This window comes from Schistocerca serialis, chromosome 10, assembly GCF_023864345.2.
Source record: "Schistocerca serialis cubense isolate TAMUIC-IGC-003099 chromosome 10, iqSchSeri2.2, whole genome shotgun sequence".
NCBI classification, from domain to species: Eukaryota; Metazoa; Arthropoda; class Insecta; order Orthoptera; family Acrididae; genus Schistocerca; species Schistocerca serialis.
This window is the reverse complement of record NC_064647.1, coordinates 163,465,330-163,482,186: the sequence shown is the minus strand read 5'-3', so window position 1 is coordinate 163,482,186 and position 16,857 is coordinate 163,465,330. Positions and strand designations below refer to the sequence as shown.

The window sequence follows — 16,857 nt, the reverse complement described above, 5'->3', positions numbered from 1 at the left end:
ACCAAATTCTGCTTCCGCCAATCCGTGTATTAATATGTAACGCAGCCAATGAGATTGCTGCTTACGTAGAACCTTTTCTCCTCGCAGATCACACTCGCGCACTCATACCTGAATGCTCGAGGTATTATAACAAGTGTACAGACCTACGATTAGTGAGTCTGCATTTGTCTGCACCACTCTGTACGAGTCTGCATTAGTATGTACCAGTCTGTACGAGTTCTACATTTGTCTGTACCAGTCTAGAGTCAAGTTTCAGTCTGCGCCTAATAAGATTACCATATTGCTGTACATAGCCATGAAGATAAATGTATAGACACTTTTGTCAAGAATCAGAGATACATGTGAGAATAAGATTAACGTACCACCAAAGGAAGTTCAGATTGTCAATTGTAAATAGTATCCAGAACCAAGTTAAGTAATTTTTATGCTTGTTATTTTAATAAATGTGTGTGATAATTAATCAAGTTCTGTTTAAAGTTGGTCACCGTCAATCTGCTACTCTAAGCGTGCAAGTGGCATTTCTATCGTCTGACCTAACGGCAGAAGATAAACACGCTACGATAAGACCACGAGACATATTGCTGACACTCACCTACTTCGTTAGAGCGACAGGTCGAATAACCTGATGGTGTGTGTACTGAAGGTCTTACAGTACGCACACCACAGTGACCATTACACACACACCAGAAAACTAACAACTCTCGTTGTGAATGACATTTGGAACGGATGAGATTCTGGAACTTCACAAACTGTGTCGTGTTCCTTCAGTTTGTGTAGAACGATAGACATTATAGTCTACACTACTGTTTATTTATTTTTTTAAACAGAGCACTTACCTTTTTCTTTTAGAGGAATGTTTCTGCTTCAGTCATCAATCTTCTCAAAACGGAGATAAGGGTGACACTCACACATAGCACTACGTTATCGTGATCAACCGCACACATGTGCCCCCTTTCTCCCTCCCTTTTTTGTGTTGAAAACATGAGATATAGCCGCGGTACGACGAAGGAAGAAGGAAGAGGAGGAGAGAGAGGGAAGGGAAAGGAAGAGAGGGCCAAAAAGGCGAGGTCACAACACAAAATTTTTGCCAGATCGCTACATTACTAAGGGGCAGTTTTACAGCCCCTGCTAGCAGCCGCATTAATTTCTACTCTTAGAATAGCTTGTAAAGCGTCCTACGAACACATAATAACGCCTAACCGGAGAATAAACGAGGGATAACTGTACCTGTAATTCTGGTAGGGTTAGTGAAGTTAACTGGAGAACAAGTTTCGCCAGTGGCAGGAATAGTTACAGAACTGTTGATGACGGGATTGTTTGTTTCAACGAGGAAGGAGAAAAAGCGGGGACGTCACACAAATTACACACAAGCGCCAAAGAAAGTGATACATCCATGCGTATTCAAATAGAGAGATATCTAAACAGACAGAATACGGCGCTGCGGTCGGTAATTTCTACAAAAAACAACAAGTGTCTGATGATGTAGTCAGATCGGTTATTGCTGCTACAGTTGCAGGTTATCAAGATTTAAGTGAGTTTCAACGTAGCGTTATAGTCGGCTCACGAGCGATGGGACATAGCATCTGCGAGCTAACGATGAAGTGGGGATTTTTCCATACGACCATTTCACGAGTGTACCGTGAATATCAGGAATCCGGTAAAACATCATCACTACGGCCGGCTAAAGATCCTGCAAGAAAGGGATCAATGACGACTGAAGAGAATCGTTTAACATGACAGAAGTGCAACCCTTCCGCAAATTTCTGCAGATTTCAGTGCTTGGCCATCAGCAAGTGTCATCGTGCGAACCATTCAACAAAACATCATCGATATGGGCTTTCGGAGCCGAAGGCACATTCGTGTACCGTTGATGACTGCACGACACAAAGCTTACCACCACCCCTAGGCCCGTCAGTGCCGACATTGGACTGTTGATGGCTGAAAACATGTTGCCTTGTCGAAAGAGTCTCGTCTCAAATTGTATCGAGCGGATGGATGTGTACAGGTATGGAGACAACATCACGAATCCATGGATCCTAGATGACGGGAGGGGACTGTTGAAGCTGGTGGAGGCTCTGTACTAGTGTGGGTCGTGTGTAATGGGAGTGATATGGGACCTCAGATATGTCTAGATACGACTCTGACTTCTGACACATACGTAAACATCCTGTCTGATCACGTGCATCCATTCATGTCCATTGTGCATTCCTGCGGACTTGGGCAATTACAGCAGGACAATGCGACACCCAACACATCTAGAATTGCTACAGAGTGGCTCCAGGAACACTCTTCTGAGTTTAAACACTTCCGCCGGTCATCAAACTCCCCAGTCATCATCATTATTGAGCATATCTGGGATGCCTGTTCAGAAGAAATCGCTCCCCCTCGTACTCTTACGGATTTATGGATAGCCCTCCAGGATTCATGGTGTCAATTCCATCCAGCACTACTTCAGACATTAGTCGAGTCCATGCCACGTCACGTTCCGGCACTTCTTCGTGATCGCGGGGGCCCCAAACGATATTAGGCAGATATACCAGTTTCTTTGGCTCTTCAGTGTATATGGAAGAATATGACGATTCCAAATTTATATGAAAATTTCAGCATATGAATGAAATGTCAAAGAATTTCCTGACATGAAACTTTTTGCTTGTAGTAGACCTAACAGACAATTGGTATGGTACTTCATTAATTATGTTCTGTCATGTTATGAACGTAAATGACGTACATAAAAATTACAATTTGTACCAAAACAGTGTCCCTTATTTTGCGTGTGTTATAATTGCTGTCAGATTAGAAAGTCCATTTTGTTTTATCCAGTAGACAGTGAGAAAACAGACGTAATCAAATCCAGAAACTACACCAGTCTGGGGTACTATTCGTATTAACAGGTTTTTTAGTATTACACAACGACATTTCGATTTTCCGCGTAGCGAAACGTTTGACGACCTTTGATAAGGTAATAGATTCTTTCGCAGAACGGAATACACGCCGTGTAAGGCTGTAGCAAGATTAGACAAAAAAAAATGATGGGACATAAGGACTGAAGAAATGTGAACTGTGCCGCGCGGGGTAGCCGCGCGGTCTAAGGCGTCTTGTCACAGTCCGCGGGGCTCACCCCATCGGAGGTTCGAGTCATCCCTCTGGCATGGGTGTGTGTGTTGTCCTTAGCGTAAGTTAGTTTAAGTTAGATTAAGTAGTGTGTAAGTTCAGGAACCGATGAGCCCAGAAGTTCGGTCCGATAAGACCTTCCCACAAATTTCATTTTAATGTGAACTGTCTTGCTTGTCTCTTGTATTTACTGGTTTTATGTTTCTTATATTTAATTTCATGTGACACAATAGAGAAAGTTATTAGCCAATAAGCAATTAAGAGTGCAAATTTTCTGAAGAGTTCTTACTTTACCAGTAATTAATAAGCCCTCCCAGTATTCATTGTGAGTTTTTTTTAAAGGGGGGAGGGGGGGGGGGGGGGTAGGATGTCAGACCGACCGACTTGGAGTAGGAAAGGCACCACAGGACATTTTAATTTCCACTGTCCTGAATATCGGTTTGATGGCTTCCATTACAAAATATACACGTTTGAATTCCACAGTCCGAAATATAGTGTCGTGAAGTATAGAATGCTGCGTGAAGAGTCTTGGCACTGCACTTTAACTATCATGTCTTACATTTCCTCGAACAAATATCTTTTTATGTCAAACTCTTGCGCTATAAAGTGAACATATTTTTGAAAAACCGATTTTTTAGAATTTTTGAACTCTTGTCTCAAACGCTCGAGGGGGGGGGGGGGGGGGGGGGGAGACCTTCAAGTTTTAGCCCCGGTTCGGAAATATCGTAGATCCGGGGCTGCAGTGAAGTCAGCTGTGACCACGCTTGTAACACTTTCGCCACCGAGAGGAGGAGGCTCATGGTGTAAATTGAATCTCACGAGGCAACGTCATCATGGTGACAATACATTTTAAGTAAGAAAAGTTATACGTACAAGACATCGGACCCGGCAATCGATCTCCTCGCGAATACTTGGGCCATAATTCTGGCAGTACGCACTTACGATCTACTGAAAGTACAAATTCTAACTTGCGCATGGACCGGTTGGTTGTTACTCGCTCCGCCACACTGCTGAAGCGTAAAGCTAGGAATGGCGGTTATAGCTGAAACCGGTTTTCAGTTGTACCGTTTTTTTTTCTCCAGTTTATACTGGCTCTTAAAACCGATAAAATAAACCAGTTTTTGAAATAATCAGTCTTTTTATTGCTATTATTTCCAGCAATAAAAGTAGACTGAACAGCGATTGAAAATTTCTAATAAAGGTGAAGGATTAGGAGACATTGGTCGATGATGAGGCTGATGCTGTGGCAGAAATCGGTCTCAGAGTCTCCAGCAAAGATTGAGAAGGCAAAGTAAGCGGGCGGGACGACAGTGACAGCAAAAGGTCACGAACTGATCACTTTTAGGCTATTTTGCAAGGTTGTGTTTATGTTGGCACAAAACAGTTTGCACAGTTGATATTAAAGTAGAAACAACGTAAAGAATACAGAACGTAAACAACTGCAACAGGCGTACCCATAGACAAAAATGTTCTTTTTTCACTTAACGGATTTGCACACACTTTCTGACGAATGGGTAATGTGCTCAGTATGGGATGTGACCACCTCTGACAGAAATACAGGAATGACACCGACACGGCATGCTGCGAATGACGTCATCAGTCTCATTTTGAGGCAATAACGCCCATTCTTGTCGCAGAGCTGCTCGCATTCTTGGTTGGTGGACGGTAACGTGATGCAGCCCGTCTGCCTAGTGCATCCCAGACACCCTCTACAGAATTCAAATCGGGAGAGCGAGCAGACCACAACATGAGTGCAATATCTTGCGTCTCCAAGAAAACATCAGCCACCCGTCTCATACGGGGTCAAGCATTATCGTCCATCAGTAAGAGGTCTGCACCCACAGCACCTCGGGACAACTTCACGTGAAGTCCCAAGATCTCATCGCAATATCTGACGGAAGTTAAATCTTGCTGATCCACCCGCATAATTTCATGAAGAGGAGTTCGAGCGGTCAACATAACCCCTGCCCACACTATTAAGGATCCACTTCTACATCGATATTTTCCCGCAATGTTTGGATCGGATTTCGGAATCCACGTTCCCTCCAGATGCGAATGCGTCGAAAATTATTTACCACACCAAATCGAGACTCATCTGTGAAAATAACATTGACCCACTGTTCGACCGTCCAGTCGGAAAGCTAACGACTCGACTCTGGACCTTCCCTTCTTTGAAGACATACAGCGGGTCTCCAACAGTAAAGGCCACTCTTCTGAAGCCTTCTGTACACCGCTTACCTCGAAAAAACACGTCCAGTGGATGCTGCGGGCTCAGATGCCAGTTGCCCTGCAGTTCAAAGGCAGTACCATCGCACCCTTACAGCCAAATAACGGTCCTCTTTCTTCGACGTCACAAATGTTCGGCCCTGCCCTGGTCTTCGGTGTTTCGGTCTCTATAAACGGTCACTATACCCCAGAAACAACGGAATGATTCACATTAAGCCACTGGTCCATATCAGTTTGCGGCTGTCCTGCTTCCGTTCTTCCTAAGGCCCTCCACCACAGACAGTCTGATAGGTATCTTCTCTGTGCTATACTGCACCGTCTGTGACTGTGCACACAGCGACTGTGGATGTGGGACTACCCGGCAAACACTACCCTGTTTGATAGGTGCCCTGACATCATAGCCGTGGTTGTCCATCTTCCGTGCAAAACACGATCGTACGAACATCTGCTGACAGTTTGCATGATTGTATCGTGAATTAGACACAGGAAGGGCAAATAGCGGTTTGTTGCTTTAATTTTGCACACCAGTGTAGATAGTATCAATTTTTCAACTTCATATTAAGTGTTCAGATATTATCGCAAGTTTACAGCATGTCAATAAAGCTGTGTGTATACCAATCAAATTTACCGACTCTTACAAGAGACGTCGTGGATGTTTTATAATTATTTGATATCGCAAGTTTGCTATGCCCCTGCCGTTTTTAATTTTTTAAATGAGGCATTATACTCAACTGCTACGGCAGTCCGTAAAATACTGCCAAACTTGGGAGGATGTCATTCTGCAATAAAACCTACATCCACTGACGACAGCGAGAAAATACCGTACAGACCAGATGGGGGCAAGTATTCCACGTACACGTACTCGTCCCGAATTAGCCATGGAGGCCCAAAGTACCGACTGGCCGCCTTGTCAACCTCAGCCCACAGGCGTCACTAGATGCGAGTATTGGGAATTTGGTCAGCACACCGCTCTCTCGGCCGTATGTCGGTTTATGAGACTGGAGGCACTACGTCCCGATTGTGGTGTCACCGCCAGACACCACACTTGTTAGGTGGTAGCTTTAAATCGGCCGCGGTCCATTAGTACATGTCAGACCCGCGTGTCGCCACTGTCAGGGATCGCAGACCGAGCGCCATCACAAGGCTGGTCTCGAGAGACTGACTAGCACTCGCCCCAGTTGTACGGACGACGTAGCTAGCGATGCACACTGACGAAGCCTCGCTCATTTGCAGAGCAGATGGTTAGAATAGCCTTCAACTAAGTCAATGGCTACGACCTAGCAAGGTGCCATTAGTAACATTGCATGTATCTAAAGAGTCTCACTTGTATCGCCACAATCTCCAGATGTACCAAAAAGGATGGATTAAAGTTAAGTATTCCAGAAGCTACGTACTTTTCTTTATAGCATTCATTCTGTTTCAGACCTCACGCCATCCTGCTTTAGCTTAGCGCGTGCCTTTCGGCTTCCTCTCATTGTGTCTAGGCTGCCTTGTCTAGACACAACATTTTTGGCGACGAGTCCAAAAAGGGTCTTGTTCTTTCTACTTGCTTCCATTTACTTGTGTCATGGCTTCGCCAGATGTACTGTCCGAATTTTATCGCTTGCAGAATCAGCAGACGTAGGCGTTATTGGATGCCCTTGGACAGCTCGTCCAGGGTCAACGTGCACTGCAAAACGATGCGGCCGCCGCCGCTTCATCGCTACCACAGCCACAACATGCAGTTGCACCACCATTCCGTAATTTTCAAGCAGACGTGGAAACATGGACGGAGTGGTCACGCCAGTTTGGATTTCATCTCGCCGCCTACAGAATTCAAGGTAACGAGCGGCAGCCTCATTTATTGGCGTGTGTAGGGGTGCAAACGTACCGTGTGATAGTGAAATTATTTCCCCGACGCGACGTAGCGACTCTGTCCTACGAAGAAATTTTGTCGGCATTGGACGCCTATTTCAAAGAAACAGTCAATGTCGTTGCAAAAAGGTATACTTTCTTTCATACAAAACGTACGGCCGGTCAAACTAATTGGGAGTGGGTTGCAACGTTGCAAGGCCTTACACGGGATTGTGCTTTTGAGTGTGAATGTGGACTCCCTTATTCAGATACTATGGTACGTGATGCAATAGCACAGAACGTTTCTGATGTTCGCATACGGGAACAGATTTTGAAACTCGTCAATCCCTCCCTTCAACGAGTGGTAGACATATTGGATAGACAAGACACGTTTGACTTTGCTCAGGAATCATTTGCAACTTCGCCAGCCATGTGTAACATTAACCGGCCCGCCGGGCGCGCTGCACGGCCCGGTAAACTGCCCTCGCACACGTCCGCGCAGCTGCCGCCATGCTCTAAACCAGGTGTGCCGCGCCAGCATACAAATGCAGTGAAATCATGCCCGCGGTGTGCTACTAGACATTTGCGTGACACTTGCCCATCATGCCAAGCTATTTGTTTTTACTGTAATAAAAAAAGGACATGTTCAAAGTGTTTGCCAGAAAAAGCTCCGATCAGACAATCACAACCATTCCAGGCCCTTTGCTTCGCGCCGGAATCGAACCACGAATACTCAGGCTCGTGAACCTTCGCCCATGGACACTCATGTAGTTAATTCCACTTCATCCAGTGCCACTGTCTCTAACAGTGACTGTGTTCGTCCCACAAATACTGTGCGTCGACGTCGCCGGAACTCGCGTCAAGTCGCAAGTGCTTCTGTACCAGTGTCAGTTCAAATTGCACAAGACAGTCGCTCTTGTCCTCAGCAGGACAATAAACTTTTTGTAGATTTGGACTTTAATGGCAAGGTCATACCATTCCAGCTCGATACCGGAGCTGCAGTTTCATTGCTCAATCACGACACGTACAAACAACTGGGCAAACCTCCGTTGCGTGCCGCAAATGTTAAGTTAAATAGTTATTCAGATCAGAATATCCCTGTGCTAGGACAGTGCAGCCTTCTTGCAACATATAAGGGACAAACAAAACTTGTGTCATTTTACGTTCTTCGTTCTTCTACTGCAGTGAACTTGTTTGGTTTTTATTTCTTTCAATTGTTTAACATGTCTATAGTAAATCAGGTCCTATCAGTGAATCAGACTGTGCCTTCAGACAGTGTTTCTCGTCTGTGTGAAGAATTTGCAGACTTTTTGCACCGGGCTTAGGTTGTGCTCAAAACTATGAAGCACATTTGGAACTGAAAGTCAACGCGCAACCGAAATTTTTCAGAGCGCACAATGTTCCTCATGCATTGCGTGATGAGGTTGCCAGAATATTACACGATTTAGAATCATAAGGTGTAATTGAACGTGTGCAAGCTTCTCTCTGGGCCTCACCCTTAGTAATTTTGTCAAAACCTTCCGGAAAACTGAGACTTTGTGTGGACTTCAAGGCAACAGTGAATCCACAACTCGTGATTGAAACTTTTCCCTTACCCCGCCCGGAAGATCTTTTTGGATAAACTGTGCCGGGTAAATACTTTTCGAAGTTGGACCTAGCAGATGCGTACTTGCAAATCCCAGTGGACGCCGAATCCCAGCGCGTCTTGGTGGTTAACATGCATCTTGGTTTGTACCGATTCAAAAGACTGCCATTCGGGTGTGCATCCGCCCCTGCATTGTTTCAGCAATATTTACAAACTGTTTGTGCGTCGGTCCCTACTGATGCGAACTATCTGGACGATATTGTGATCTCCGGAAAGACAGCAGACGAGCATTTAGCACACCTACAAACATTATTTCAGGTATTGCGACAAAATGGTCTTCGCTTGCGGAAGGACAAATGTGTGTTTTTTGCTCGTGACTTACCATACCTGGGACATGTAATCAATGCCCAAGGCATACATCCTAGTCCAGAGCACCTCCGTGCCATACAAGACTTGCCTTCGCCGCAGAATTTGAAGCAGCTACAGAGTGTGTTGGGTAAAATTAACTATTATCATCGCTTTCTGCGCAATGACTCTTCCATTTCAGCTCCGCGTCATCGCTTACGCCGTACAAGTGTTCCGTTCGTCTGGACGACGAAATGCGAACGCGCTTTTCGCCAGTTAAAATCGGCGTTGCTTTCAAATACTTGCCTTACGTCATTCGATCCCCAGAAACCCCTTTTGTTGATGGTAGATGCATCGGATTTCGGGATCGGTGCTGTGCTTGCGCACAAAGATGGGTCGCATGATCGCCCTATTGCCTTTGCGTCCAAATTGCTCTCGTCTGCACAAAGAAATTATTCACAGATAGAGAAAGAAGCTTTGGCTCTCGTGTTTGGTGTTACTAAATTCCATGATTTCTTGTATGGTCGTCACTTTACCATCATCACAGACCACAAACCTTTGACATCGCTTTTTCATCCGAACAAGCCTGTACCTCCGCGTACAGAGCAGAAATTCATTCGCTGGTCTATTTTCCTCTCGCAGTACCGCTACGATATCTTGTATCGGTCCACTGCTAAGCACGGAAACGACGATGCGTTGTCCCGTTTGCCTGTTGCTGAGGATAGAGCATTCGATTCTTCCGAACTTGCTTGCATGTTCATTGATTTAGAAACCAATGAAGTGGTCGAATCGTTTCCGATTGATTTTCGTCGTGTAGCTACAGCCACAGCTGCTGACCCGGTCCTTGCTACCGTTTTGCGTTTTGTTGCTATGCAATGGCCTTTGTCAAAGTCTCGGGTCGAGGATCCGTTGGTTCGCCGATTTTTTGCTCACAAGGAGAGACTTTTTGTTCGACGTGGTGTTTTGTTGTTGCGTTCTGATAATGATCAGTCCAGAGTCGTGGTCCCACGTTCGTTATAGTCCTCTGTTTTACGGCTTCTTCACCAAGGACATTGGGGTATAGTGCGAACGAAACAACTTGCTCGTCAGCACTGTACTTGGTTCGGAATCGATGCTGCGATTACGAATATGTGTTCTTCTTGCATGGCGTGTGCCGAACAACAATCCGCACCGCCGCGGAAAGTCTTTGCATGGCCAAAAGCCACTTCCCCTTGGCAACGCTTGCACATCGATTCTGCTGGTCCATTCTGGAATGCTCGATGGTTGGTTCTGGTAGATGCCTTCAGTAATTTTCCTTTTGTTGTCCGGATGTCTTCCACGACGTCAACTGCCACCATCCAAGCGTTGTCTGCTATCTTTTGCATTGAAGGTCTTCCGCAGACTATTGTCTCTGACAATGGCCCACAATTCATGTCCGCAGAATTTCAGTCATTCTGCCAGGCCAATGGTATTCAACATCTGACATACGCGCCGTTTTCGCCTCAGTCAAATGGTGCCGCTGAACGATTGGTCCGGACATTCAAGTCACAGATGTTGAAGTTGAAAGAGTCGCATTCTCGGGAGGACGCCTTGTTGCTCTTTTTGTCATCGTATCGCTCTCAGCCCCGAGATGGTCGCTCGCCAGCTGAGTTGCTCCACGGTCGTCCGCATCGAACCTTGATGTCTTTGCTGCACCCGCCGCATCAGGTTCCTGTGCAGCGGCAGACTTCTGCTTTTGCTCCAGGCGACGTTGTAATCTATCGCAACTATCGAGGTTCAAGGCGTTGGCTCGAAGGCGCATTCTTCGCTGCCTCGGCCGCGCGATTCATTTGGTTTTGGGGGCCTCTGGTGAGGTGCGTCGGCCTCTCAATCAGCTGCGCCTCTGTCGTCGCACGAGTTCTGCCGCTCCCCGTCTGCTTTCAGCGACGGTGCCGTCCTTTCTGCGCCCTGGGGACCCATGTACTGGCTCGCCTCATTCCCAGGTGTTACCGACGATGCCTTCCATTTTGCCCCATGGTGACGCGCCGCTGCCGCCTCCGCCGCCGCCGCCTGTCCTCCAGCCGGCGCCGCCCGCAGTGGACACTTCGCTGCAGCCGCCAAGCGCCTCCCTGGGTCACGCGCCGCCGATCGCTTCCCGTGACCAGCTGTCCTCCGCCATGGAACTCTTGCCCGCTCCGGACCACATGACGCATCGCGCGTCGGGTACCCCGACGCAATGGAGGTCGACCCTTCGGCCCCTCCTGTCTCTTTACGGGCGCATACACCGCATGTTGACGTGCACCCTGGACTAGGTTTTCAGGCGTTTCCTAGATCCCCTCGAACCGAATGGCCAGGTGCGGGTGGCACAGCCTCGATGTTGTTAGGCTCCCCACCTCATCGCATACGTCAACATGAGGTACTCCCCACGGCGGGCGGAAGCCTTATAACACGACCGTTCGCCGATTTGCGGGGGAGGAATATGGTGTCACCACCAGACACCACACTTGTTAGGTGGTAGCTTTAAATCGGCCGCGGTCCATTAGTACATGTCGGACCCGCGTGTCGCCACTGTCAGGGATTGCAGACCGAGCGCCACCACAAGGCAGGTCTCGAGAGACTGTCTAGCACTCGCCCCAGTTGTATGGACGACGTAGCTAGCGATGCACACTGACGAAGCCTCGCTCATTTGCAGAGCAGATAGTTAGAATAGCCTTCAGCTAAGTCAAAGGTTACGACCTAGCAAGGCGCCATTAGTAACATTGCATGTATCTAAAGAGTCTCACTTGTATCGCCACAATCTCCAGATGTACCAAAAAGGATGGATTAAAGTTTTCCAGAAGCTACATACTTTTCTTTATAGCATTCATTACGTATCCTGTTTCATACCTCACGCCATCCTGCTTTAGCGTAGCGCGTGCCTTTCGGCTTCCTCTCATTGTGTCTAGGCTGTCTTGTCTAGACACAACTCCGATCAAGCAGCTCCTGTTTGCCTCACAAGGGCTGAGCTCACCCCACTTGCCAACAGCGCTCAGCAGACTGGATGGTCACCCATCCAAGTGCTAGCCCAGCCCGACAGCGCTTATGTTTGGGGATAGCAATTCAAAGTCAGATTTGTTACTAGCAGGTTCAAACAACACACAAATTTCACAGAAATGCCTTGGAAACTCAAATGGGAATCCATGGAGGAAAGACGACATTCTTTTAGAGGAACACCAATGAGAAAATTTAGATAACTGGCATTTGAAGCTGAATTGAACAATTCTACTATCACCAACATACGTTTCGCACAAGGCAGTAGAAGATAAGACAAACTGGGGTCATACAGAAGCATATACACAGTCTGTTTTCGCTCGCTTTGTTTGCGATCGAGGTAGAAGAGGAAACGACTGGTGCTGGTACAGGGTATCCTCCAGTACACAGGTTATTGTGGCTCGGGGAGCATGTAGGTGTAGATGTAAAATGTGAAGAGGTTAGGAAATGTAGCAGAGTTGCTCGGTGTGTGCTTACTGTGGCAGTAGAGTGCCGGGGTGAGGGGTGGGTAGCAGGCCAGCGCCGCTGCTATTGGCCGGGAGACGGCCTTGAGCATCGCATTCAGGGCTACCACCACCTGCATGGCGACGAATTTGGACCTCACGCGGTGCTCGGCGAGGGCATCCCCGAGCAACGACAGAAACATGTTGGCACCCCACAGCGCCACCATCAGCGAAACCATGGGCACCACCTGCACCCACTGGTAAACTGCCTGGTACACCGCCTGTGGAAATGTGTTTCAGATTATTTCTGACACACACACAGAATAGTGCAAGAAAGCGAATTTTTCTGAATTGGTCTTCTTAACCTAGAGTAGACTTTACAGATACTACAGTATTCCAGAAGATAAATCAATTAACACAAAAGTTCCTATTATCGATTACACTATTAGCACCATCTGCATCCATTAGCACATCATCAAGTACACTATATAACCATTTGAGAAGTTTAAAAGTAATTTATGTAATCTTAGTAAACTCACACAGTTTCAGGTCATCATTTATCTTCAGTGATGCATGATTGCATTTTGTCAATACAAGCCAGAGCAATGTTTATAAAATTTTTTGAGTTTCAAGTCATACAAATAACTGTTCCCAGTTTTTTAGCATGTCACCATCAGATGGAAAAATAAATAACCTCTATATACAACTACAGACTGATTTTAATATTATAGGTAGAAGTGAAAGGCGTTAGCAGAAGACAACAAAACAAGCAAATACTCCTAATAAAGATAGGTCCAGGAATCAATGGTTTCCTTGACACAACATTTACACAAGTCCAGTCATGCCCGTGTTACCATATGTTAATGATGTCTGGATGATATTCATTACAGTGAAAATGTGTGTAGGGTGTACATGCATGGTGGTGAATCAGCGCACTTTCATGTGGCTGTTTGGCAACCTGCATTCTGAATCTTCGACAATAAGTGTATTGGTGGAGGATCACCAATAACATGTCCTCTGAGGACCCCCGACTTGCACCCACTGGATTTTTGTGTGGGAATATTGAAAAGCTATAGTGTACACGTAACGTGTATCCACAGGACATGTGGCCTGTATTTGAAGAAGTGTCATAATGATCTCTCCATTGGCAAAAGATTCCGGAATAGTCTCCCATTCGGATCTCCGGGAGGGGACTGCCAAGGGGGAGGTCACCACGAGAAAAAGATTGAATAATCAACGAGAGGATAACGTCCTACGAGTCGGAGCGTGGAATGTCAGAAGCTTGATCGTCGTAGAGAAACTAGAAAATCTGAAAAGGGAAATGCAAAGGCTCAATCTAGATACAGCAGGGGCCAGTGAAGTGAAGTGGAAGGAAGACAATGATTTCTGGTCAGATAAGTATCGGGTAATATCAACAGCAGCAGAAAATGGTATAACAGGTGTAGGATTCGTTATGAATAGGAAGGTGGGGCAGAGGGTGTGTTACTGTGAACAGTTCAGTGACCGGGTTGTTCTAATCAGAATCGACAGCAGACCAACACCGACAACGATAGTTCAGGTATACATGCCGACGTCGCAAGCTGAATATGAACAGATAGAGAAAGTGTATGAGGATATTGAAAGGGTAATGCAGTATGCAAAGGGGGACGAAAATCTAATAGTCATGGGCGACTGGAATGCCGTTGTAGGGGAAGGAGTAGAAGAAAAGGTTACAGGAGAATATGGGCTTGGGACAAGGAATGAAAGAGGAGAAAGACTAATTGAGTTCTGTCACAAGTTTCAGCTAGTAATAGCGAATACCCTGTTCAAGAATCACAAGAGGAGGAGGTATACTTGGAAAAGGCCGGGAGATACGGGAAGATTTTAATTAGATTACATCATGGTCAGACAGAGATTCCAAAATCAGATACTGGATTGTAAGGCGTACCCAGGAGCAGATATAGACTCAGATCACAATGTAGTAGTGATGAAGAGTAGGCTGAAGTTCAAGACATTAGTCAGGAAGAATCAATACGCAAAGAAGTGGGATACGGAAGTACTAAGGAATGACGAGATACGTTTGAAGTTCTCTAACGCTATAGATACAGCAATAAGGAATAGCGCAGTAGGCAGTACAGTTGTAGAGGAATGGACATCTCTAAAAAGGGCCATCACAGAAGTTGAGAAGGAAAACATAGGTACAAAAAAGGTAGCTGCGAAGAAACCATGGGTAACAGAAGAAAAACTTCAGTTGATTGATGAAAGGAGGAAGTACAAACATGTTCCGGGAAAATCAGGAATACAGAAATACAAGTCGCTGAGGAATGAAATAAATAGGAAGTGCAGGGAAGCTAAGACTAAATGGCTGCAGGAAAAATGTGAAGACATCGAAAAAGATATGATTGTCGGAAGGACAGACTCAGCATACAGGAAACTCAAAACAACCTTTGGTGACATTAAAAGCAACGTTGATAACATTAAGAGTGCAAGGGGAATTCCACTGTTAAATGCAGAGGAGAGAGCAGATAGGTGGGAAGCATACACTGAAAGCCGCTATCAGGGTAAAGATTTGTCTGATGTGATAGAAGAAGAAACAGGAGTCGATTTAGAAGAGATAGGGGATCCAGTATTGGAATTTAAAAGAGCTTTGGAGGACTTACGGTCAAATAAGGCACAAGGGATAGATAACATTCCACCAGAATTTATAAAATCATTAGGGGAAGTGGCAACAAAACGACTATTCACGTTGGTGTGTAGAATATACGTGTCTGGCGATATACCATCTGACTTTCGGAAAAGCATCATCCACACAATTCCGAAGACGGCAAGAGCTGACAAGTGCGAGAATTATCGCACAATCAGCTTAACAGCTCATGCATCGGAGCTGCTTACAAGAATAATATACAGAAGAATGGAAATGAAAATTGAGAATGCGCTAGGTGACCATCAGTTTGGCTTTAGGAAAAGTAAAGGGACGAGAGAGGCAATTCTGACGCTACGGCTAATAATGGAAGCAAGGCTAAAGAAAAATCAAGACACTTTCATAGGATTTGTTGACCTGGAAAAAGCGCTTGACAATATAAAATGGTGCAAGCTGTTCGAGATTCTGAAAAAAGTAGGGGTAAGCTATAGGGAGAGACGGGTCATATACAATATGTACAACAACCAAGAGGGAATAATAAGAGTGGACGATCAAGAACGAAGTGCTCGTATTAAGAAGGGTGTAAGACAAGGCTGTAGCCTTTCGTCCCTACTCTTCAATCTGTACATCGAGGAAGCAATGATGGAAATAAAAGAAAGGTTCAGGAGTGGAATTAAAATACAAGGTGAAGGGATATCAATGATACGATTCGCTGATGATATTGCTATCCTGAGTGAAAGTGAAGAAGAATTAAATGATCTGCTGAACGGAATGAACAGTCTAATGAGTACAGAGTATGGTTTGAGAATAAATCGGAGAAAGACGAGAAACTTAACGTCAGGATTGATGGTCACGAAGTCAATGAAGTTAAAGAATTCTGCTACCTAGGCAGTAAAATAACCAATGACGGACGGAGCAAGGAGGACATCAAAAGCAGACTCGCTATGGCAGAAAAGGCATTTCTGGCCAAGAGAAGTCTACTAATATCAAATACCGGCCTTAATTTGAGGAAGAAATTTCTGAGGATGTACGTCTTTAGTACAGCATTGTATGGTAGTGAAACATGGACTGTCGGAAAACCGGAACAGAAGAGAAACGAAGCATTTGAGATGTGGTGCTATAGACGAATGTTGAAAATTAGGTGGACTGATAAGGTAAGGAATGAGGAGGTTCTAAGCAGAATCGGAGAGGAAAGGAATATGTGGAAAACATGGATAAGGAGAAGGGACAGGATGATAGGACATCTGCTAAGACATGAGGGAATGACTTCCATGGTACTAGAGGGAGCTGTTGAGGGCAAAAACTGTAGAGGAAGACAGAGATTGGAATACGTCAAGCAAATAATTGAGGACATAGGTTGCAAGTGCTACTCTGAGATGAAGAGGTTAGCACAGGAAAGGAATTCGTGGCGGGCCGCATGAAACCAGTCAGTAGACTGATGACCAAAAAAAATAGTGTACTACAGCCCATTGATAGTGCTGATGAACTGTGGGAACACGGGGATTGTTGTCAGGGCATTCGGAACAAGTGTGGAACTTTTGGCATCGATGAAGAGACGCACTGAAGCCTACCTTCACAAGAAGAGTAGCCATGTGGGACAATTGTCATAATGTGTTTGTCCTCACGTGAATGTAACCAGCATGGATCCTAAGGACTCAGTTATAATGTGTTCATATACTCAGATAAATATTTGCTTGTTTCATTGT

General features: G+C 45.6%; 1 protein-coding gene across 3 annotated transcripts in view; it reads right to left on the bottom strand.

The window, feature by feature from the left end:
- LOC126425074 (organic solute transporter alpha-like protein) overlaps positions 1-16,857 on the bottom strand; it is a 559,459-nt gene that overhangs the window by 379,821 nt on the left and 162,781 nt on the right. For all 3 annotated transcript variants that reach the window (XR_007576259.1, XR_007576258.1, XM_050087986.1), the window contains exon 6: positions 12,566-12,812. Coding sequence is in view for 1 of the 3 variants with exons in the window: in XM_050087986.1 (XP_049943943.1) it covers positions 12,566-12,812 (247 nt within the window). In the remaining 2 variants the exon portion in view is untranslated. The remainder of the gene's footprint in view (positions 1-12,565; positions 12,813-16,857) is intronic.